The sequence below is a fragment of the Schistocerca cancellata genome, chromosome 8, assembly GCF_023864275.1.
Source record: "Schistocerca cancellata isolate TAMUIC-IGC-003103 chromosome 8, iqSchCanc2.1, whole genome shotgun sequence".
In the NCBI taxonomy this organism is placed as follows: Eukaryota; Metazoa; Arthropoda; class Insecta; order Orthoptera; family Acrididae; genus Schistocerca; species Schistocerca cancellata.
This window is the reverse complement of record NC_064633.1, coordinates 575,755,512-575,780,859: the sequence shown is the minus strand read 5'-3', so window position 1 is coordinate 575,780,859 and position 25,348 is coordinate 575,755,512. Positions and strand designations below refer to the sequence as shown.

The window sequence follows — 25,348 nt, the reverse complement described above, 5'->3', positions numbered from 1 at the left end:
TACAGAAAGCAGATGGCAGTTATAAGAGTCGAGGGACATGAAAACGGAAGCAGTGGTTGGGAAAGGAGTAAGACAGAGTTGTAGCCTCTCCCCAATGTTATTCAATCTGTATATTGAGCAAGCAGTAAAGGAAACAAAAGAAAAATTCGGAGTAGGTATTAAAATCCATGGAGAAGAAATAAAAACTTTGAGGTTCGCCGATGACATTGTAATTCTGTCAGAGACAGCAAAGGACTTGGAAGAGCAGTTGAACGGAATGGATGGTGTCTTGAAGGGAGGATATAAGATGAACATCAACAAAAGCAAAACGAGGATAATGGAATGTAATCGAATTAAGTCGGGTGATGTTGAGGGTATTAGATTAGGAAATGAGACACTTCAAGTAGTAAAGGAGTTTTGCTATTTGGGGAGCAAAATAACTGATGATGGTCGAAGTAGAGAGGATATAAAATGTAGACTGGCAATGGCAAGGAAAGCGTTCCTGAAGAAGAGAAATTTGTTAACATCGAGTATAGATTTAAGTGTTAGGAAGTCATTTCTGAAAGTATTTGTATGGAGTGTAGCCATGTATGGAAGTGAAACATGGACGATAAATAGTTTGGACAAGAAGAGAATAGAAGCTTTCGAAATGTTGTGCTACAGAAGAATGCTGAAGATTAGATGGGTAGATCACATAACTAATGAGGAGGTACTGAATAGGATTGGGGAGAAGAGGAGTTTGTGGCACAACTTGACCACAAGAAGGGATCGTTTGGTAGGACATGTTCTGAGGCATCAAGGGATCACCAATTTAGTATTGGAGGGCAGCGTGGAGGGTAAAAATCGTAGGGGGAGACCAAGAGATGAATACACTAAGCAGATTCAGAAAGATGTAGGTTGCAGTAGGTACTGGGAGATGAAGAAGCTTGCACAGGATAGAGTAGGATGGAGAGCTGCATCAAACCAGTCTCAGGACTGAAGACCACAACAACAATAGCAAGTCTTCTGGACAAGATGGAGGAAACATATGCAAAGAGACCTGTATCATGTAAGAAAGAAAAGAAAGAGTCAAGGAAAGTGGCATGGGATTTGGAGGAGGACCAGGTGAATCTGATGGAACCAAATGAGTTGACGTTGACCTCCATCTGTCCAATGGCCAGCTTCACATGTCCGTCCACATCAAACCCACCAACAAGGAACAGTACCTCCATTATGACAGCGGCCACCCATTCCACATCAAACGGTCCCTTCCCTACAGCCTAGGTCTTCGGGCAAACGAATCTGCTCCAGTCCGGAATCCCTGAACCATTACACCAACAACCTGAAAACAGCTTTCGCATCCCACAACTACCCTCCCGACCTGGTACAGAAGCAAATTACCAGAACCACTTCCTCATCCCCTCAAACCCAGAACCTCCCACAGAAGAACCCCAAAAGTGCCCCACTTGTGACAGGATACTTTCCGGGCTGGATCAGACTCTGAATATGGCTCTCCAGTAGGGATACGACTTCCTCAAATCCTGCCCTGAAATGAGATCCGTCCTTCATGAAATCCTCCCCACCCCACCAAGAGTGTCTTTCCGCCGTCCACCTAACCTTCATAACCTCTTGGTTCATCCCTATGAAATCCCCAAATCATCTTCCCTACCCTCTGGCTCCTACCCTTGTAACCGCCCCCGGTGTAAAACCTGTCCCATGCACCCTCCAACCACCACCTACTCCAGTCCTGTAACCCGGAAGGTGTACACGATCAAAGGCAGAGCCACGAGTGAAAGCACCCACATGATTTACCAACTGCCTACACTGTGCAGCTTTCTATGTGGGAATGACCAGCAACAAACTGTCCATTCGCATGAATGGACACAGGCAGACAGTGTTTGTTGGTAATGAGGATCACCCTGTGGCTAAACATGCCTTGGTGCATGGTCAGCACATCTTGGCACAGTGTTACACGGTCCAGGTTATCTGGATACTTCCCACTAACACCAACCTGTCAGAACTCCGGAGATGGGAACTTGGCCTTCAGTATATCCACTCTTCTTGTTACCCACCAGGCCTCAACCTCCGCTAATTTCAAGTTGCTGCCGCTCGTACCTCACCTGTCTTTCCGCTCCCGGGATTGGAATGACTCCTTACCCTCTCCCTTAAAACCCACATCCTTTCGACTTTCCTTCTCCTTCCCTGTTTCCTGATGAAGCAACCGTGGGTTGTGAAAGCTTGAATTTTGTGTGTGTGTTTGTTGTGTCTCTATCAACATACCAACGCTTTCGTTTGGTAAGTTACATCATCTTTGTTTTTAGATATATTTTTCCCACGTGGCATGTTTCCCTCTATTATATATGAATTTTTGCTGTTGCTAAATGCCACTTCAAGAAATTTTCACCTCTCCTTGTAGATAACACCTTACGCAAAAATCTGAGGGTGTGTAAACAGTATTCTCTAAGTCAGTATACAGGATGTATCATAACATAACAAAAACTGATGTGTATGAAAGTATGTCCTTATGATAATAGAAGCAAAAATGGTCCAGTAAAAGTGGGTCCACAAATGAGCCATTTACAAGATAATAGCAAATGTATGGTTATGGCCCATCACTGTCTTCAGTGTGAAATTGTGTGCTGGGTAGTATAAATAAATTTGAAATGTAAACTTTTCAATTAAAACCCCTTGTAATTGCAATCAAATTTCATCCTAGGCCTGCTGGTATCAGAACAAGAACGACAATAGTGCTACATCACATTACATTTTCCAGCTTACACTTGTACCTGTTAAAAGCAGGCCCTTGTCTCCTGTTGTTTGAATGCAACACTGCACTCATTTTTGCTGTGAGTTTCAAATTCTTGTAAACACTGCGGGATCATCAAGTAAATTTTGACAAGACTGTACAGTTTGTTGCTCCATTTCACCAACTATATCAGCAGGAATTCTGTGCATTTCACTTTTGAGACGATCCCAGTCATAAAAATACAGAGGATTGAAGTCATGTGATTTTGGATGCCTAGTTACAGGCATTCATCTTGGACGATATGGGCATGTCAGATGTCATGTTACATCAGCAACAAAATGCCCTGGTGACCAGTGTGCATCTACACATCCACAAATCATGGGCCATGGGAGAAATTTTTAGATTAATCAAGTGAGGACTCATATGAAAATTTTACATTTCAAATACACTTGCACTGACTAGGACAATATTTCATACTGCAGTCACTGGTAGCTCCTAACTACACATCCACAGTCAAGTCACATGTTTACTAGAATGTTTTGCTTCTGTTGTGTAACTTTCCTTGTGTCTTTGTGGTACACCATCTATAATGTGGTTATTGGTAACATATTAGATATTGGGAGTAGTTACTACCTGTGTCAGTTATCTCCATGGAGGGTAGAAAGCAGAGTAAGTTGGGAGGATTGTGTACAGATCACATGGCATGGTATGGTGTCATTGTGTGGCAAAACTCACCATGTACTCGCTCTTGCACTCTTGTTCAGCAAAGGCAATATTTCGCAGCTCCCAGGAAAGCTGGAAGGCTGTCAGGATTGGGTCGTTGGAGGACAGCGCGATGAGGGACGGGCTGGCCAGTGCGCGGTACATGTTGACCCGGGACCGTGAGAAGCGCAGCGAGTCTTCACTAGACTCCCGCAGACACTCCTCACAGCCACACCTGTCACACACCAAGGCCAACACATCCTGGAGAAACATCAACAATAAACTGAAGTCTTCAGACATCTTTTCAGGTACATTTATGCTCATTAACAGATTGGAGGCAGACCTGCCTGGATAACGGGGCACGTTAGCATGCTGCTTCTGGGATTGTGAGACGCGTCAGCCACAGACTGAATCTACCAGCCAGATTAATGATGAGGGGTGGCGGACTGGTCTGGTCAGCGTGGATGTGGTTTTTAGACTGTTTTCCACACCCAGCTGGGTGAATGCTGGGCTGGTCCCATGTCTGACCCAGTTATAGAATTCTCATTAATTTAGGAAACGTTTGCACACTGTCACATGGAAGGAGAGGGGGGGGGGGGTGGCAACAGGAAGACCATCTGACCACCTCTTACAAGCAAAATCACCAGATCCAATAATTAACATGTCAACCCTTCAAAGATATGAGATAAAGGCCATGAAAAAGAAGAAGGCAGACGGGGATGCACTCAGATGGTTAAATGTCCACCTTTCAGTTGCTCATTTATTATAGTAACAATTTGTAACTCAGGTTTAACCTGGACAGATGAGCTGTGATAGTTATCAAGTTTCCTGTTGTGTATTAGGAAGAACAGGTTCGCTACCTTGACCCTTGGTGTTCCCTCTCCAAGATGTGTGATGATATAGAGTACTGTCAGCAGAAGGCTTCAAAAAGATGCTGTACATGCGAGACGACTGGTCACAAATGTACTACTTACTACTCATCACTGGAGGGAGGGTCTGAGAAGCACACACCAACATCTAAACATGACTATAGGTCAGAGGAAGACAGGTCTCTTTGTGGATGGTGCCCATTTTAGCTTGTAAAGTTGAAGAAAAGTTATTGTTTTGTGAGAAGCCAGTACACTTAATAATTTGTCAGTCACCTGCTAACAGGGCTTTGTGACCGGTGTTATATCTTTAGCTGGGTGCTCAGGTCTCCATACCTTTGTATGCGGACTTGTCAATGTGCAGACCTACAGTGATGACACATAGTGGGTATTGATTTCATCCTAAAAGATGTGACATTCAATCATGCAGAACTCCTACAGTGTTTGTCTGTCCTCTACAAAAAATTCAGTGTCCAGTTCAGTTTCTTGATATCGAGGTTGTTTCGGAAAGCGTGTTTCTGTTCTCATTCCTAGCCTTGACCAGAGCATCTTTGCAAACAGACTGGCATTTAATTTTGATGGAGCTGTAATGTTGCTTGGAGAAGTTACACCCTGTGCAGATGTTAGCTGTGCCTAACTGACTCATCCATTTTTTATATTTGCAAAATGGATGCCACATTTGAAGTTATCATGAATTTAGAATTTTTCATTGATTTGCCTTGTGAAATTGCCATATTTCATGTTGTGTATATCTCACATGAGTAAAGTAAAAGTGTTTTTAACGAAATGTATATGATTTCCCAATATTTTACAAGTGGGTTTGCTGAGAGGTAGCCTAATACATTGACTTATAAATAGATCAGCAATAGGCGCCTTAGTGATGAGATAAGCCAAAGTCTAACTCATTTTCCACAACCACATCAAATGTGTCTCTCTTGTGCTCACTAAAATAAACCTTGATGAAGAGATTATTTCATTTTGAGCTTCTCACTCTCTTCCACTAAGCTAGCTTGTTGGTGCTCTTAGAATGAATGATGAACAATACTCATGTATTGGTCGAGCTAGGGTTTTGTAAGCGTCCTCTTTTGTGGTTAAATTAAACTTGTTTGGGGTTCTTATCAGGTATCTCAGCGTGACTTCTGCCTGTATATGGCTAGATTTGTTTCATCATTCGCTTGAAATTGCTACAGACAGATACTCTTAAATACTTGAAGTTGAGGTTGTGATTGATGGGCGATCATAATGTCAAACAATATCTCATATTTTTGTTTATTTATGCACATAACTTTAAATACAAGCAAACTGGACAAAAATTTAGTCACTCTAGAATGTCCCCTGTCTTACGCTCTAGTTGCTTGCTATCTCATAGGTCCCTTATTTTTCTTTTGTCTTAAAGTGGAATACAGTATGTATTGTGAAAGTGAATTTATCTTATGTGAAGTATCCAATTGATTATAATTATTTGTTATTACTACTAGCTTTCTCCACTATAATCGACCTTTACAGAATGCTGCTTTTAAGTGAGCTATCTACTTAACATTTCAATTAAACCTTGAACAATTTCAAGCCTCCAATTTCCTCATCATCCACAGGAAAATCATCTCAAAATCAAATTCTTATGCCCAACCCTTACAATCGATTGTGACCAACCCATACAATCAATCACTAGGACCATTCACCAACAAATCTGCTGCTGCCCAAGGTGCTTAACGCAGGCCAGAGGTGCTGATTTATTATTCGTAGGACTCGCCATAGCTATTTTTCACTAGGCTTGTATGCACATATCGATTATTCAGACAAGCTGTGAAAACAGTAACCTTCCAACTGCCAGGGGACATCATGTTAATACTGTGTACACCATCTCAGGCCTCGATAGAGAGTCCATTAGTTTCTTTGGGTATCTCATATTCAGCTGAAGCCACACACTGACAATTACATATCACACAGGAATGTTGATTGCTACGTTTTAACTGTTGTAAATAGTTACATGTGATGTAATGAGCCAATCAAGGCTGCATGGATACACAGCAAAGCAGGAACATGGGCATGCTGTTGTATGAACATGGTTGTTGTCATCTTGGAAGACAGGGGTATCCACAGCATGCTCATAATGAGAAGATAGAAGAATGGTCAACTCTTGGTCACCAAGAATGTTGAAGTAAACATCCTGGTTCAGGTTCACAATAACCTGAATTAGTAACCCAAGTTATGATACAAAAGCACCCTCAGAACATCACAGCACCCCGTCTGGCATCAACTTCACCTATGCAAACTGTGGGTTATACGTATCATTGGGCCATAGGTGGACTCAGGGCCTAGCACCATTTGAATGAGGCAAAATCATGACTGTTGAATCACAGTACATGCCTTCAATGAGCCCCTGACCAGTTTCTGTGTTGTTTGACCCATTGCAGGCGTGCAGCTTTATGTACCGTTGTAAGCAATGCCCTTTTGTGAGGTACCCATATGCTTCTTGAATCAGGTACTTTTGCCTAATCTGAATGGTGTAGGTTAAATTTGCATCCATAGTGAGCAGTCACGGTGTCTGTCATGAGGAGGTTGCCTTGATGGGAAGACTGGAATGGGGTCCAGAAGGGCTTGTGAGAGGAACTGAAAACTACTTGATAGAGAATTCTGAAAACCAAAATTAATGCTGTGGAGAGTGGTTTGTTAAACAAATGCTCTTGCAATATTGCCCAGAGAATATAGCAGTGACAGGGCGACTTGTAGAGAATGAGTGCATTGCTAGATTACACAAAACAGATAATAAGGGCATAACTTTCCTCAGTATGCTGATGACACCACTTTCCTAGCCCTCCACTATAAATCCCAATGAAGCCCCCAAGTCCATTGTAACCATTTAGTCTCCTGGCATAGCTAATGACAACTCAAAATAAACATTTCCAAAATATAGTCAGTAATTATATGAATAACCTCTGGGAGCTCCCACAGCCATAACCATTTACAACAATCCTATCAAATTAATGAACACAGTAAAATACCTCAGACCAATGCTCGACTGAAGTTCCACAATAGACTAAAACTACTACACTACTGACAGAAGTTTGACCCTTCCTCCTACTCCAATGTTGCCTCCACAAAAGTTCTACTATTCCCACCAAATCCTTAAATGCTATACACTCTGCTTTGCCACCCATCTCTGTTTATGTTCCCACAACATGAATCCTTTACCATCTAATCAAGTCCCCACCCCATCTAGCACACGTTGAACACCTCTTACGCTATCCACAAACTCCACTGCAACAACTCCACTATTTTTCATTTAATTTCCAATTATGGAATGCTCTAGTGACCCATCCACCAACACTGGCTCTTCTAGAAAATACCTTGTCAGTCCAAAAAGTTATGGGACTGGACTAATAAAAAAAAGAGAAAAGCTGAGACATGGTTTTAATGCTTCAGTTGTTCTACATTGTCTTCCTCCCCCCACCCCATGTCCTGTTTGAGTACAATGCATAGAACATTCATACTCCCATGTGAAACTATCACAAAAGATCTTTTTTGGGATGGAGTTCAAACCATGCATTACATTGCGTGAATGTCAGTTATGTCATCAAAGTATGGATATACCTTGTGAATTTCTGCACTGTGGTAGGTGCTTATTGATAATATATTATTCTCATCACCCATGATGATTCTTGTCAGGACATAATTAATTGTTCATGGTTTGTGTTTCAATCAAGTTGCAGCAAGTGTTCATGTGTTTTTGCTTTTGTTTTGGTCAATGTGCATGGGACCAGCCCTGTACACACTTTCCTCTGTATCAAAATAGGCTGGAGAATGTCCTGAATGCTTGCTTTAGAGATGTTACCCCATTGTGATTTGTGACATGACAATGTTGTTGCACTAAAGCCACGCATAGACTACTTAATCCAGTCTAAAACTGATTGGTTGAATTCACATCTGTTGTTTATGGTAGTTAGTTCAAGCTGCCTCTATAGCTACTGCACTAATATTGATTATATGCTAGTGAGTAAAACCAGTTTTGGAACTTTTTGGATGCACACTATAAATTCCATGCCAATATTTACCGATTCTGTCGGCTCTATCTACCCTGTCTATCCTATACCATGTCAAGGCTCCCCCGCCCTCTCTCCATGTTTCCCTATTCCTTTCCTCTTCGTACAATGGTCTGAACCACATCTCTAATACATTCTCCATTTTGCTCTACTACCACCCACACCCCACTACCCACCTACTCTCATCTACACATTACAACTCATATGATACCTTTATTTACATCCAAAATCTATGACCATCCAGAACCTCTAATCTTCCATCTTCTAACTTTATCCTATCTTATGAGAATTCCTTCCAGTTTCATTATGTCTGCAGTGCTTCTTTTTAAGATCTCACCACCTTTCTGTGCCATCCTTTTCTATTTATAAAAGAAAAGATTCATTGTTATGCTGTCAATACCATAAACTAAACAGCCCTTTTAATATTTCTAAAAACAGATATAAATATTTCACATTTTTAATTATTTTCTATTGACTACGTATATTTTGAAGCCTTTGGCTGAATGGTGGAATGTTGATATCTCCAACAATTGACTTCCCACAACTTGTAGAGCAAAACAGCAATAAAAAGTAAAAATGTCAGAGTGTTATAAGTGAATGGCTTACTTGATATCATGAGGCATGGGCAGAGTAGCACCGCGGTCCAGCAAGATTTTGATGATCTCATAGTTGTTACGGTGGGCAGCCAGGATCAGTGGGGTGATGTCTGGTGTGAACTGAGCTGTTGTCCAGTCCACCTTCTCCCAGCTCTGCAAAGAACACGGTGAGCTTGTTGAATGGTTAATCCGGATACACATAGCTAAGAGTCAACTTTAATATGTGATAAACATACATTAAGTAGTGATTTTTTGCATTTTCTTCAGAGGTATGTTGTTAATATCCAAATAAATCATCGTAAAGAGCGTCCTTGATTAATGAGCAACAAGTTGCCTGTTGCATCTGCCAGTGCTGTTAACTACAGCCAATCCGTCCCTTTAGAGGTGTTCTGTTATCGAGCAGAAAGGCTCTGCATTTTATCTCCGTACAGGTGGAGACTTTCTGTTGCTGTTACTTCCGCCAACTTGACCTTCTGTAAACTAGCAGACAGTGACACTCTTACTGCCTACTCATTAGTGGATTAGGGTCCTCTCTGTGCCAGACGCACAAGATGGATGTAAAACTACAGTGACAGAAATGGAAAGTGTGACACCATGAACACCTTCACAGAATGACATTAAGCTGAAATTACAGTATTTACACACCTGTGGGGTGTCTTGATTAAAATTGCATCCTCACTCAAGCCCGTTTTCAGTACAGAAAAAAGACAGTCCTACAGATGACAGAGTGTCTCAACAAAGCATGGCTACTGGTAGTGTGTAACATTCCCAAAAGTTTTGAAGTGAGGATAGTAATGCAACATGCCCAGAGGACATGCACAGATATTTGTTTCCATCTTTCATATTTTGAAAAATGTTGAATCATTGGCATGAAGGAAATGGAGGCTTCATACCGACAGTACCAACAGACAGATAGGTGTAGTGCAAGGACTACAGAACACATGGTGTCAACGAGCTCAGTACGTCAGTGTGGCAAGAAGACTAGTCATAGATCCTTCCAGAAAGACTGTATCACAAAAAGATCATTGGACTATTTGAATGGCTCTGACGAATCGACACAACAACAGCTGAAATCTGGATGGAGATTGCAGGCAGTGTTGACACAAACAATTGAGAACAGGTTAATGGAAGTTGGGTTAGGTCTCGAGTTTGTATGTGTCATTTACTGCTAACACCATACCACAGACAAAACATACTTCCACGGTATAGAGCTAGAATTTACTGGGACATTGAGTGGCAATCTGTAGCATTCAGTGATGAATCTCGCTACTGTCTGTGGTCGTCAGATCGAGGTCAATGTGATCATAGACGACCTGGTGAAAGATCACAAGAAGCACTCATTCTCAAAACCCATACCTCTCCAACTCCTGGAGTGATGGTGTGGGGAGCTCTTGGATATGACAACAGGACTGACATCGTAAATGTTGAAGGGAGACTGAATGCTCGTCAGTGTATGGTGTATATGGCAAGAATGGTAAACCTCTCGTCATGTCCTTAATGCCTAAGACAAATGGTATAATCCAGCAAAATAATACAAGAATCCTCACTCCATTTCACACCACAGTTGTTTCAAGGAATGTACACATAACTGCCTGACCTGCCCTATTCCTTGATTTTTCACCCATGGGCTGTACCTGGATGCCCATGAATTGATGCAACAAATGTTTCAAGTATGACAAGAAACCCATAGAGATAACATTCAGAGGCAGTATGTTTCAATGCCACAAAGAGTACAAAGTACTTCCACGAGGGTTAAAAGTCATACAGATGTTGGTGGTGGTCATCAGAGTCGAATCAAATGAAAGTTTAATCATTTATGCCTTTTATATGATGAACATATCCAAGAAGTTAGATGAATGTAGGGCTGGTTCTACAAGGCACAGATTTTCCATTTACATGAATGTGCATATGTTACATGTAGAAGCTAGGGGGTCCTTCACTTTCCATTTTGAGACTATACCACCACATAATAATGTGACATCGCATTTTCTTAAATTCAGTCTGCAGGGATTCTCTGTTTTTAATTTTGAATCATTGCAGTCTCTTTGTTGATATAACAAACAATGGCACTTTATTGTTATTAGTATGTCAGATGTGTTGGGCAATCTCTGTGGAGTTGTATCAGATTACAAATACACAGCCTCAGGGCTCGAGTCTCGTTCCAGTTAATGAGGCTTTCACGTTTGGCCATTCTATTTGTATGGAGAAAAGTCAGGTTATAATGTATTTCAGATTCCACAATAAACTCTATGCTTCTCCACAGCCAGTTCATCACAAGTACAGCTTGCAATCTGCAACAATGTACTGCAACTCAAGGTTGTCAGTCAAGTTGGTATTCACGTAAAGCTGGTTAAGAGTATTGTGTAATTCAGTAAAGAATGTCCTCTTGCTTAAAATTTCTTGTGAATAAGGTGTTTCATTATTATATGATAATCTTTCTTGGACAGATTCCTTGAGACAACAATGAATTGGAAATCACTTGCTATAGTGTAACAAAGTTTGGCAAGCCACCTTATCTTTTATGCATTGAAGAAGAGTTCGGCACAACATTGAAGCCTAATCTTCCTTTCTTCTATTTAGAATGACAATATTTGTCAATCTGTGTGCATCTGGAAACATTTTGAAAATGAGCTCAAAATACCTCTCTGATATTTCTTACAGTCGAATAACACACTCCACAAAACATAAATGAAATACATATGCTTTCCATAAACAGTGTGGAGATGAGTCTTTTTATCCATCATAGCCCCATCCCCTTACCCTGGTCCCTTCCCCCTTTCTCCATATGGGCAGAAAGTGTTATGTCAACAATATCAGTTATCTTCATTATTAAGTCAGTGTTTTTAAACATAAATGTAAATCTTAAAAAGACATTGAAGTATATGTGTTTAGTAACATAAGCACTGATGACTTGCTTTGAATTTTTGAAGTTACAATGCAAATTTCTAATGGTTTCTGGAATATAGTTAAATCTTAGGACAACGTGATATTTTACCCTTGTTGCACTGTTGCTGGCCATCGTGCTAGTGCATACTTTTATGTTTGTCAAGGGATGGGATGGGTGAGAAGTGTAATTTTGTTGGTATTGAGATTGAGATGAGTTGTAGTTGTGCTGGCGGAACAGGATAGAGGTGTGGATTTTTTAGTTGTGTGTTTTACGTAAGACAGTATTTGGAGAGGAAGGATTTTATGTAAGATAATGTTTGGAGAGGAAGGGAGTGAAATGACTGGGAAGAAGACTCAGCACAAAGTTGTTGGAAAGTGAAGAGAGGAAAGAAGTAAATCTGTTAGATCTGGAAGGATTGGTAGATCTCCGAGCAAATTTCATAGTCACATCAGGGAAGTGACTACAGTTTTATTGACAGAGTATATGAGGCATGTATAGACGTGGGTTTGTGGTTGCATAAATGCACCAAACTAGGTGGGGGCGGGGAATCAATTCTGTGGAAGTGTAGGTCTCATATGGATGTTCATGATGATAAAAGTAAGAAAAAATAGTATTATTTGGTGCATAAGTCCTGTGGGGGAGAGTGAGCTGATGCAGTAAGCATCATACCGACCAGTTTTCCTGCTGAACTACTTGAGCTATGTGATTGGCTGGTTGCATGCATGGAGATGTATGGGATGAGATGGCAGCAGTATAATTTCTAGAAAGGAGAGTAACCAGATGGTGCAGTAAATACAACATCAGATCTATAGAACATAGAAGCACGATTCGCTGTTAGCATCCTTGTGGATATTAAGTACCCACGACCATTTATAGCAGCCGTCTTTGTTCTCAAGGTTGTGTGAATTGAGGATCCCACTTTTTCTGTACTACTACTTCAGGGACTATTGTAAGGGGAGAGTAGTTAAATTGACTGTTCCATCTGCTACCACAGACCAAAATACAAGATTGGACAAAAATGTGGAAATACCAAAAACACAACACATTATCGAGCCTAATACGGTATAGAAAATTCTTTGGCATTCAAAACAGTTTCCAGATGTCTCAAAATGGAGAAATACATGCCCTTTTTGGCTTGAAAGAAATCTTATACCATTCATCCTGGAAAGTAGTAGAAAGTTCATGTAATGATTATGGAGGTGGATAGCGATCAGATAACCTTCTGTCCAAAGTAGACCAGAAACACTCAGTAATATTGAGATGTGGTGACTGTGGTGGCCACAGGAGATGCGACAATTCGTTGTCATGCTCACAAAACCAGTGCTGAATGACGCGAGCTGTGTGAAAAGGGGCCTTGCCATCTTGGAACGCAACTTTAGCACAGGGAAACAAACACTGTGCCGTGGAATGGACCTGATCATCGAAAATGGTCACATCATCCTTGGCAGTAATACAACCTTGAAGAGTTACAATGGGACCCATGGAATGCCACGATCTGGCAGCCCAACAAATCACCAAACCCCCATGTCTCACTCTTGGAACGTAAACTCGGCCGGAAGATGGAAATAGTGTGAAACAAGACTCACTTGTCCAAATGACATTCTTCTATTGCTCCATAGTCGAGGTTTTATGGCTTTGGCACCACGTTTTCCAGTTGCTGGGATTTCTATCCCTGATAAGTGTTTTTGGAACTCCGGCACGTCCTGCATTTCCCTACTTGTGGAGTTCCCTTCTTGTTGTCTTGATGCCAATAGCTTTGCGTTTGCGACATTCAGTTCTGCAGTGACTTTTGCAGTTGCCCTACTCTTATTTCTCGTCACAAATCCTCTTCAATGACCGTTCGTCACGATCATACAATACAAACATTTGACCGCATTGTGTCTTAGCGGAACTTGTTTTTCCGTTTTTCCTGTATGTGATACAAATTTTCGACACGGTGCCCATCGAAACACCGAACACTTCAGCTACCGGTACCTGGGTTACGGAAACACCCACCGTACGAGCACCAACAGTTTGCCCAGGCTGGAATGCACTGAGCGCGACATAATGCACACACAACTACACACCACACCTTTCTGACCACGACTAACACATAGAGCGTATTGAGAACAGATATAAAGACATTAAAAAGCGATCTTGTGATGGAACGAATGACTGTTGTAGGTGTGAGGGGTTGTCATTAAGCAGTGGTGTCAGGAAAATCTAATGCTTGCTTGTTACACAACGTCGTTACTCACGTAAGGCTCCCCTTCTTTATGGATGATTTCCTCGTGCTCGAGGAGGAGTTCAACGGCTTCCACGAACTCTACGTTGATAGCATGCAGAAGCGCGTCGCGCGTTTCTACGCCGAGCACGACCAGCAGCTCGACCATCTCCAAGTTTTCCTGGTCGATGGCCAATGTCAGCGCACCTCTTCCCAGCGGATCCAGGCAATTGATATTGATGTGCCCTTTGTGGTGCGCTAGCTGCAACATCCTGCAATGCAATGACATTAACTAAAGTGTACCAGACTCAGTGCTTACTTTTGCATCTGAGAATACTGTGCAATTAAATTATAGCCTGTACATCCTTTATGACATTTTTACTTTCAGAAAGTACCATCACAGTAGATGTGTGACTTGTAACATATCACCCTCTACTACTATGGGTCTCGCTTGATTTTGGATTACAGCCTAACATGCATAAGACGCTACACTGGGTGAACATTAGTAAAACCAACAAAGTGCAGGGACGTATTGACTGGAAATGGAGGAACAAAGATCCTATGAACATGTCTGCTGAAATGCATCGCTGCCACTGTCGATGGCGCTGACGAATGACAGTTCCTCCGGTCACATTCCGCGTGTTCCTTGGGTGTTGCAGATTGTGTGATTGACGCAGCGTACTGTAAGTAGCAGAATGGTCTGGTATTCATGTCGATAACAGGTCGAGATGGGTTTGTGTGAGGCCAAGAAGATAGAAATATCCAAGAGGCAGCACGGCTACACCAAAACAAGTATTCTCACAGACGCCAACCACATCACACAAGATTTCAATTCCTTTTTGTACGTTTCTGTGATCTTGGGTCCTTTCAGACAAACAAACGTGCAGAGAGATGGCAGACTGTGTGTACATCAAATATGGAGGACCGGGTTCTATAGGATATTGAGACGTACCCTAGTACAAGCTCCAGGCAAGTTGCCTGCCAGCATGGTAAAAACCAAAGTACGATTATAGGTATCCTGCATGACAACCACCAATATCCCTATCGCCTGCAACACATAAAGAACACATGGCACATTGTCATAAATTTTGCTATGGTTATTTTTCAGTGCTGAAGCAACATTTCATGTTAATGATAAAGTTAACTGGCATAATATGTGCATATAGGGACTCCGTAATGCACAGGAGATGGTTGAACATGAAAGAGATATGGCTAAAGTGAGTGTGTTTTGTTCCATTTCTTATTAAAAGGCACATGGCTCATTCACTTTTTAAGAATAACACCGTGACTGGTATGAATTGATGAAATGCTACAGTTGTGGCTTTTTCAACTACTTCAGGAAGACCAATGATTTCATACTCCAACAAGATTGAGCCCAACCACACTGCCACAAGTGTATGACAGTTTCTGAATGGAGCATTGCTTAAACGCTGAATATAGCGAACGGGAATTTGAAACACTACCCTACAGTCTTGCTTCCAAGATCTCCAGATATGACACAATGCGTCTTTTTGTTGGAATATGTGAAGGAATGTAGTTTTGTTCCCTCTCTAACTGAAGATGTAAATGAATTCAAAAACGAAATAGCAACACCAGTGATGAAATCTTACATAAAGAACTTAGGTCTTGTGTAGATACTGCCTGTGTAGCTGATGGTGGGCACATAGAGCATGTACAGGGTGACACAGAATAACGGAAATGTTTGAAATGAGTAGTGGCAGCCATGGACAGGTGGCAGCACTGCGGGTTCGTGACAGTAAGTAAACAGTCCGCCATTTCAGTAGCATCGACCAGTGGAAAGGACAACAGCATGCGTTAGCTATAAAAATGGTTTATAAAAACAATGATAGTTTGGTAGCGGCGCAGAGGGAGTTTCGGCGTTTCTATAATGTAGGACGTCATGATGCCATTCCTTCGAAACACGCTATAAAATGTTGGATTAATAACTTTGAAGAGACTGGATCTGCCCTCAAGAGGAAAACAACAGGTCAATCAAGAAGTGTGCGTTCTGCAGCGAACATTAATGTTGTACGCAAGTCTGTGTTACGGAACCCACGGCATTCAATTTGTAAGCAAGCAGCAGTAGTTGGAGTGTCCCGGGAGAGTGCTCGCAGAATTCTTGATCTTGATTTAAAATTTCATCCATACGAACTACAGATAGTTCAACAATTGAAGGACCACGATTACCGGTTGCGAGTAGGATTCTGTCAATAAATGATAACAAAAATAAACAATGACGATAAATTTCTAAACAAGTTGTGAATGTCAAATGAGGCACATTTTCATCTCACAGGTTATGTGAATAAACAGAACTACCGTTACTGGGAAAAAACAAATCCTAATGACGTTATTGAGCGCCCTTTACACGCTGGTAAAGCGACAGTATGGTGTGGTGTTTCATCACATGGGTTTATGCGACCGTATTTTTTCGCTAATGATTAGGGAAACACAATAACGGTCAGTACCGATCGTTAGGAGACGTTACGAACTTTCGTTACGCCTGCTTTGGACAACTTTCCGAACGTTCAAGAAACCTGGTTTCAACAGGACAGAGCGACATCACAAACTGCACGTCAATCATTGGCATATGTGCGAGAATTGTTTGTCAACAGTGTGATCTCACGATTCGGTAACATTCCCTGGCCTCCTAGATCGCCAGATTTATCAATCTGTGATTTTTTTCTTGTGGAGCTACCTCGAGAGCAAAGTCTACACGACTCGACCAAGAGCCTTGTGTTTTGTGGGTATTATACAATTTGTACCTGTCCTGTTATCATGTTTGTCTAATTAGATATGAATACCGTGTATTACGAACTGTAATACGCACTTTTTTCTTCGAAAATTGCCTCCAAATTTCAGGTGCGTCTTATACTCGAAATCAATATAAAAATGTCCAGTGTTTGACTTAAAATTCCCACCAGTCTTGAAAATGGCCATATATTCGTTGCTGCGGGAAACCTATCTGAATCTGGCAACACTGGGTTCAAATGGCAGCCAGCAGTGCACCGATGCAACAAATATGACCTGCGGCTATACTACAATCCCATACTTATGGCTAACATAGGGAACGTAAGGATAAGATTAGAATAATTACTGTAAGCACTGAGGCATTCAAAAAATCATTCTTCATGCGTGAATGGAACAGGAAGAAATCCTGATAACTCGTTCAATGGGACATACTGTCTGCCATACACATCAAGGTGGTTTGCAACGTATAGATGTAGATGTTAAATTGTATATTAGAGGTGAATGGAACAAATGGATTATGGATGAAACCCAACACCAGTTCACGCCGAAGGGGTCTTTAAAACGACTTACAATCAAACAACAGTGCAGCAAAAGTAACCGTCTCGATTGCAGTGAAGACCATCTTAGGGAGAGGAGAACATGACAACGAAGAGGAAGAAGAAGAAGAAAAAGAAAGTTCAGATGACGATTTTCAAGGATTTTAAAGGTCAGTTCGGTTTTATAAACTGAGAACTTTTTTAATCTGGCTTTGCAATCTAATAATAAAAATGGTAAACATGTTTTTTTTTAAAATGCTTTCAAATTAAGTTATGTTTGTAGTCCGTAGCGTCTAATAATCCGTAAAATACGTTAGTAAAAATCAGATATGCTTTTTGAAACGCTCTTTAACTAGTTTTTAAGACTTTAACGTATTTCTCTAATTTTCTGAAAATGTAGTGTTATACCTCCTGACGTTCGGGACATCTCCTCTTTCGACGGCGAGCAGATACTTTTTCTCGTCGAGGGTCAGCGGTCTTGGCAGGTTGGGCATCACGATTGGTTCCCGGGATACGCCTGGGGCTTCGATCTCCAGCCCCACCTGGAACGAAGGAAAGGTCAGCCAACGCCTCAGAAACAAGTAGTCAACAGTAATGTTTGTGTAGCGGCCTAGAGCTTACTCATCTCAGTGTATAGACCGACCTCACTTATTAAAAAATTCTTCTAATGGCTTGAGCTGGAGGCGAGGATTATATAACACCTACGTCAGTAAATTATAATTTACCTCCAACACATCGTCCTATGTGTAATGAACTGGAATGTTGTATAATATAATGCGCCGTATGCTGTGCGGTCACCTAATTGCTTTAGCCGGTTTAAAATTACTAATATGAAAGACATCGAACTGAATTATGCTGTTTAACCTGCCTACACACACTGACAGCAAGTTTTGGTCTTCATAAAGAGAAGACGACTCAGACTTAATAAGTTATATTCCCAGAACACTTATTTTCCGACATACTGAGTTGCTGAAATGTCCGATTTTCTTTCACGAAGTCTGAGCTATTGTACGCCGTATGATTATGTTTACCCTGCTCCGAAATACAGTCAAAGTCGGTATATCTTATAATGCATGTTTTCAATGAGTTTGTTATAAATGTGAAATTTAGGAACTTAAAAGCTGAAATTGTTGGAAAAGCAGGAAAATAGTCGTATTGGCTATAATTTCAGTTGTTTCAATACTTTCTCGGTGATGAAAAGGCAAATGAAAACAATTCATCTGCTTATACAGCGAAAATACACTGAAGAGCCAAAGAAAACGGTACACCTGCGTAATATCGTATGCGGCCCTCGGTGAGCACGCATAAATCGCGCAGCACGACGTGGCATGGACTGGACTAATGTCTGAAGTAGTGCCGGAGGGAACTGACACCATGAATCCTGCAGGGCTGTCCATAAATCCGTAAGAGCACGGGGGTGAAGATCTCTTCCGAACAGCGCGTTGCAAGGCATCCCAGATCTGCTCAATAATGTTCATGTCTGGGGAGTTGGGTGTCCAGCGGAAGTGGTTAAACTCAGAAGAGTGTTCCTAGAGCCACTCTGTAACAATTCTGGACGAGTAGGGTGTCGCATTGTCCTGCTGGAATTGCCCACGTCCGTCGGATTGCACAGTGGACATAAATAGATTCAGGTGATCAGACAGGATACTTACGTACTTGTCACCTGTCACAGTCGTATCTAGACGTATCAGGGGTCCCATATCACTCAAACTGCACACGCCCCACACCATTACAGAGCCTCCACCACATTGAACAGTCCCCTGCTGACATGCAGGGTCCATGGATTCATGAAGTTGTCTCCATACCCTTACACGTCCATCCGTTCGATACAGTTCGGAACGACACTCGTCCGACCAGGCAATATGTTTCCAGTCATCAACAGTCCAATGTCGGTGTTGACGGGCCCAGGTGAGGCGTAAAGCATTGTGTCGTGCAGTCATCAAGGGTACACGAGTGGGCATTCGGGTCCGAAAGTCCATATCGATGATGTTTCGTTGAATGGTTCCCATGCTGACACTTATTGATGGGCCAGCTTTGAAATCTGCAGCAATATGCGGAAAGGTTTCACTTCCGTCACGTTGAACGATTCTCTTCAGTCGTTGTTGGTCCCGCTCTTGCAGGATCTTTCTCCGGCCGCAGCGTCGTCGGAGGTTTGATGTTTTACCGGATTTCTTATATTCACGGTGAAATGTTCGTACTGGAAAGTTCCCACTTCATCGCTACCTCGGAGATGTGTTTCATCGCTCGTGCGCCGACTGTAACACCAAGTTCAAACTCTCTTAAATCTTGATAATCTGCCATTGTAACAGCAGTAACAGATCTAACAACTGCGCCAGACGCTAGTTGTCTTATATAGGCGTTGCCGAGGGTAGTGCCGTATTCTGCCTGTTTAGGTATCTCTGTATTTGATTATGCTATATCAGTTTCTTTGGCGCTTCAATGAATCACATGCTGCTATTTTCGACAGTGTGTGAATTGTGTTGTATGAAAGAAGTACTGTTACGCGCGTAACTTAATCTAATGCTTAACAGGACTATTAAACTGAAAAAAAAAACAAAGAAAAGTACGAGGAAACGTTCAGTAATTATTCTTCGTGCCCCCTTATGTATAAAAGATCATTGCTCAAAATTTTTCAAGGGTTCCCCAATACAGAAACTTTTTCAGTGGTGGCCATAGTGCTTGTTCATGGCAAAACCAAGACAGTTACATGAATAGAAATGTAATATTGAAGTCCGTCTGCTGTCTTTTCAATAGTATTTTAACCTCACCAATATATATTTCGAAGCACAGCCTAGTTATCAGGGTTTCAATTTTATTGAAGGTCCTTTAGTGTGATGTCAACATGGCAAAAATACGTATCTGTGAATTTTTCTGATTTCTGTTATTTATGACATACATCGCAATGTAGTACCTTCCAAATTCTGTTAACATTATTATATGAACATTCACACTGTATATTCACAAATACTCTTTCTGGACTGTTGACATCACAATGGTTCAGATGGTTCAAATGGCTCTGAGCACTATGGGATTTAACTTCTGAGGTCATCAGTCCCCTAGAACTTAGAACAACTTAAACCTAACTAACCTAAGGACATCACACAATTCCATGCACGAGGCAGGATTCGAACCTGCGACCGTAGCGGTCGCGCGGTTCCAGACTGTAGCGCCTAGAACCGCTCGGCCACCCGGCCGGCTGACATGACAATGAAGGACCTTCGATAACAACTGATGAAGTTGCGCTTCGAAATCTGCATTGGTGAGGCAGAGACACTATTGAAAAGACAATAGACGGATTTCATTATTAAGTTTTCGCTGAATGTTTCATATGCATTTTTTTCTTCCTGTATGCTACATGAAATCCAATACCTTGGTAGTCGATAACTGTCTATGTAAAACTGTTGTACCACACTTATCTACACATCAGTGTGCAACGTAAATGTTGTATTTAAGGTCTCAAAGAGTTGTTAGAACAAAACACATTAAAGAAATTTAGATGACAGATGTAAGTTTAATGAACTATCCACCAAACCTATTGCAGGATTTCGCTCTGCAAGAAGGGGACGTGTGATCAGCAGAATCGCTGGTTGCCTAGACACTCACCCCGTCCAGGTCCTTCTTCTCATCCGCCATGGTGGTGGTGGTGCTGAGTAGTAGTGTTAGGCGAGGGTAGGGTAGTCGGTGTAGGCCAAGGCAGTCAAGGCAGTAGGCACAGGTCGGCTCGGGCTACCTGAGCTGAAAAACACAACAGGCATGTGGTGGTTAGTCCTCTCGACTCGTTGTTTTCTGATATTTTGCGCGTTGTTTGTTCTTAAGCCATTAGTCGAGGGTGAGGCATAAGAAAGAGCGATTTTGAAAAGGCTGTTAAGAAAAAACACTTCGTTAATTTAATAATCTTAAAATACATGAAAAAGCGTTTTCTGCAATAGTAAAACATCGGTTATTTTTTGAAGATAGCTCCGAAAAGATGTCATCCGTTTAGACGCACACATTCCTCCAGCCGGATCTTGAAGTGAGTTATCATCACATTGCGCAGCACGCCAGTGGGATTTGAACAACTTCCTGTCGGATCCGCTCTTTCAGGACTTCAATTGTTCGATGGGGGTTCTCCTGGTACACTTTGCGTTTCGTATAACCCCACAAGAAAAAGTCACATGTTGTGAGGTCGGTGAACGAGCGGCACATGTAATATCCCCACTTCGGGAGATCACATGATTTGGAAACAAACGATTGACAGTATCTATGCTTACTCGAGCAAGGCAGGAGGTTGCTCCGTCCTGCTGGAAAAACTTCTCATCGTTCCCTTCGTCGTATGCAAGCTGTGGAGTAAAAAGGTTTTCCAACATGTCTGCGTATCTGCGCAATGTCACTGTTACAGTATTGCCATGGTGTAGTACGCAGTAACTTTTGCGTAGCGCAATGGTTGCTCATGCAGTTCCACAAACGGTTTACGTTGTCCTCGTCTTGATTAATCATGTCCAAAAATTCTAAGCAGAACCGGCTTCGGCTCACATGATCTGTTTCCTTAAGAGCCTGAACCATTTGGATTTTGTAGGGGTGAAAGTGCAAAACTTGGTGTAAAATTCTTCTTACCGTTGTGTTTGAAATCCCAAGTCAGCGCTGTGCCGCCGAACTGAGCGACGAGGACTTCTCTCAGTGGCAGCTCTTACACGTTCGATGTTTTCAGATGTGCGCACAGGTTTTGGTTTCCCAGTTTTCTACTTTGTCGTTGACGCCGCCTCCTCAGAGTTCTCAACACACTTTTTAATCGCAGAGGCAGATGCCACCGGCCGATTCCCATTAATGTTGGAGTGGTAGCGGAATGCACAACGCGCTAGCTGGTACGAACTACGGTTTTGATAAAATGCTTTGACAGTGTACGCACAATGCTGTGGGGTCCAGCACTCCATTATGACTAAATGCTATTTCGTGCCAAACGTACCTGACGCTATCCCCTCCACCTCTCTCCGACGCAGCTCGATTCGCGTGCTTTTTAAAATCGCTCGATATTATGCCTCATCCTGTATTTTGCGCTTTTGTGATGCAAAGACTGTGAGGATGTCCGCAACAAGCTCAGAGAAGGCAGTGTTTCGCAAACTTCAGGCAACACGAATTTTACAAACATGTTGTTTTTGAGGACAGGGAGGAAGAGAAGTGAAATGTTGTTAAGTGGCGTGTGGCGCGATTTGTTCTTCATCCGCTGATTTCATTGGCAAGCACATTGCGCAAAAAATTGGAGTGGGTACGGATTGCGCGCGAGAAGCTCGTTTGCCCAACTGTGCGCCGAAAGGTTCAGTATTACATGAGCAGGCAGGTCGACTGCGCGCGATGAGGTACAGTATAAACAACTAGACTGCGCGTGAGTGTTTTATTTGCTACTTGGAAATGTTTTCACTGAACGGTTGGTAACACTGTTGTAATTAGTCATTTTCTCCGACTGTGTAAAGCTGTCTGCTGTTCCTTCTCTTCGCATGTGAGTAGTAGGATAGAAATGGATTGCTGCGTTCCTGTAAAGTATAGAATTCATTTTTCAAATAATAGTCAATACTAAGTTTGTTGCGTAATAAAACAGCAGTTACATACAAAAAAGTATTAACTGAAATCCTAAGTGCTTGTGATGATATGAATATTAAGTGCCAACTGTTGATCATTGTGTCTGATTTCGAAGTAGTTAACACACACACACACACACACACACACACACACACACACACACACTGATTTCGAAGTAGTTAACACACACACACACACACACACACACACACACACACACACACACACATATACAAAAAAAAAACTACTCAGGCGTGACCATTTTCATTAATAGTAGGATGTACATTTCATCTGACACAGGCCTGGTGGAGGATAATTCAGCCGCTGAGGCCATCTTCCGATTAGAAACGAAATAACACTGATCTAAGTAATAGGTAAATGGTTCCACTGGGTGTTTTATCTGACTTTTCTTCCTACCGACGAAGTTGGGGGTGCTTTTGTTGAAGATTTAATGAGCATTAAACACGAAAGTAAAAATGTTACATTTTTTCAGATTATTTGACAACGAATTTCATAGAATGCAGGTTTCCGCCCAAAATTTGGGCTTTCAATACTGTAAGTTGTGAAAGAACAGCCAATGTTTTTGAGGCATATCACAGGGCTTTCGGCCTTAATTTTGACGAAATTTGGGCTTCCAATACTATGAGTTCTAAAAGAACAGCCAATGTTGGTGATGTTTGTGAGGCATATCACAGGGCTTGAGAGGTTCCATGCCCTCTTTTGCATGTCGTCTCTCATTGTCATCGATTTTATTAATGTTCCATGTCGTTGCACAGTGGTAACAGACCAAATAAGGTTATTGTAATGAGAGTATTTGTACTGAGAGCTCGAAAATACTTTTCACTTGATTCCTATGTATGTTGGGTTACTCCCTGTGTGGCCTATCCGAGGTGAGCATTGGAGGACGTGGCAAAAAGCATTTACGGCTGGGGGTTGCACTTCCCCAAATTCTGAGGGGTTCGTACAATGGGCTTAAGTGCCTGGCGGAACGACTGACGTCGGTCGAGTTTCGCCTATTGTATGCAGGGCGGAACGACCAGCGAGACGTCTGAGTGTCGCTGCAGTTTATGTGTTTACCGTTCTGGCGCCTCCGGAACGAAGACTCCTGGCACCGACTGACTGCATTGTCCTCTTGATTCAGAGAATACTTGTGGACCGTGCTCTGGTGGGTGCGACTGTCTGGCGCCAGATGGCCGGTGGTCTAGGCAGATTGCTTTCGTAGCCGGTCAAACGCCAAGTTCAGTGCCCTCAGCAGAGGCATGATTGGTCAGCTTAAACTGGGGCTAGTTGACGTCATAAAGCCCTGTTCGAAATTGGAAGGAATGGTCGCTATAGGCGTGAAGATTAGATTAGATTAGATTTACTTTCATTCCAGTTGATCCGTAGTGAGGAGGTCCTCCAGGATGTGGAACATGTCAGAAAAACAACAATACACGACAAATATTTACAACTAAAACAAATAAGCTAATGTACCATTCCACAGGTCCCAAGTGGAATGATCGTCATTTTTTAATGAACACTAAGAGTCATTTTACAAATACTAATGCACTGAATTTAAAATAAAAAAGTTTTTTATTTATTTATAAGGTAATAAACATGTAATACAATTACTGTAATACTTATTTACAATGAACACATTACTGCACTGAAATGGTGCAGAAGTTAGATTATACGCACACACACACACACACACACACACACACACACACACACACACTCACACACACACACACACACACAAATTTTCAATGAACACATTACTGCACTGAAAGTGTGCAGAAGTTATGTTGTACTTATATACAAATCAGTTGGTTTTACTAAGAAATTCATCAATGGAGTAGAAGGAGTTGGCCACCAATAAATCCTTTAGGCTTCTCTTAAATTGAATTCCATTGGTTGTTAATCTTTTTATGGCTGCTGGCAAGTTATTGAAAATGTGTGTTCCTGAATAATGCACACCTTTTTGTACAAGACTAAGTGACTTTAAATCCTTGTGAAGATTATTCTTATTTCTAGTATTGATTCCATGAATTGAGCTGTTGGTTTGAAAAAGTGATAAATTTTTAATGACAAATTTCATTAAGGAATAAATATATTGGGAAGCAGTAGTTAGTATCCCTAGTTCCCTAAACAGGCTTCTGCAGGATGTTCTTGAGTTCACACCACATATAACTCTTACTGCAAGTTTTTGTGCCTGGAAAACTTTAGCTTGGCTTGATGAATTACCCCAAAAAATAATCCCATATGACATTATTGAATGAAAGTAAGCATAGTATGCCAGCTTTTTCATTTTTATATCCCCTATGTCTGACACAATTCACATTGCAAACAGAGATTTCTTAAGACGCTTAAGCAGTTTTGTGGTGTGCTACTCCCAGTTGAATTTATTATCAAGCTGTAATCCCAAGAATTTAACACTGTCCACTTCTTCTATCTTCTTGTCATCATATGTTAGACATATACTCTTGGGACACCCCTTACAAGTTCTGAACTGCATGTAGTGTGTTTTTTCA

The 25,348-nt window shown here is 41.7% G+C and overlaps 1 protein-coding gene across 1 annotated transcript in view; it reads right to left on the bottom strand.

The window, feature by feature from the left end:
- The window catches only part of LOC126095764 (transient-receptor-potential-like protein), a 191,057-nt gene that overhangs the window by 148,357 nt on the left and 17,352 nt on the right, over window positions 1–25,348 (bottom strand). The window contains exons 2-6 of the mRNA XM_049910569.1: window positions 20,886–21,017; window positions 17,691–17,824; window positions 14,033–14,270; window positions 8,919–9,061; window positions 3,440–3,641 (exon numbers count right to left, since the gene is read on the bottom strand). Of these exons, the coding sequence (XP_049766526.1) occupies window positions 3,440–3,641; window positions 8,919–9,061; window positions 14,033–14,270; window positions 17,691–17,824; window positions 20,886–20,915 (747 nt within the window). The 5' untranslated portion in view covers window positions 20,916–21,017. The remainder of the gene's footprint in view (window positions 1–3,439; window positions 3,642–8,918; window positions 9,062–14,032; window positions 14,271–17,690; window positions 17,825–20,885; window positions 21,018–25,348) is intronic.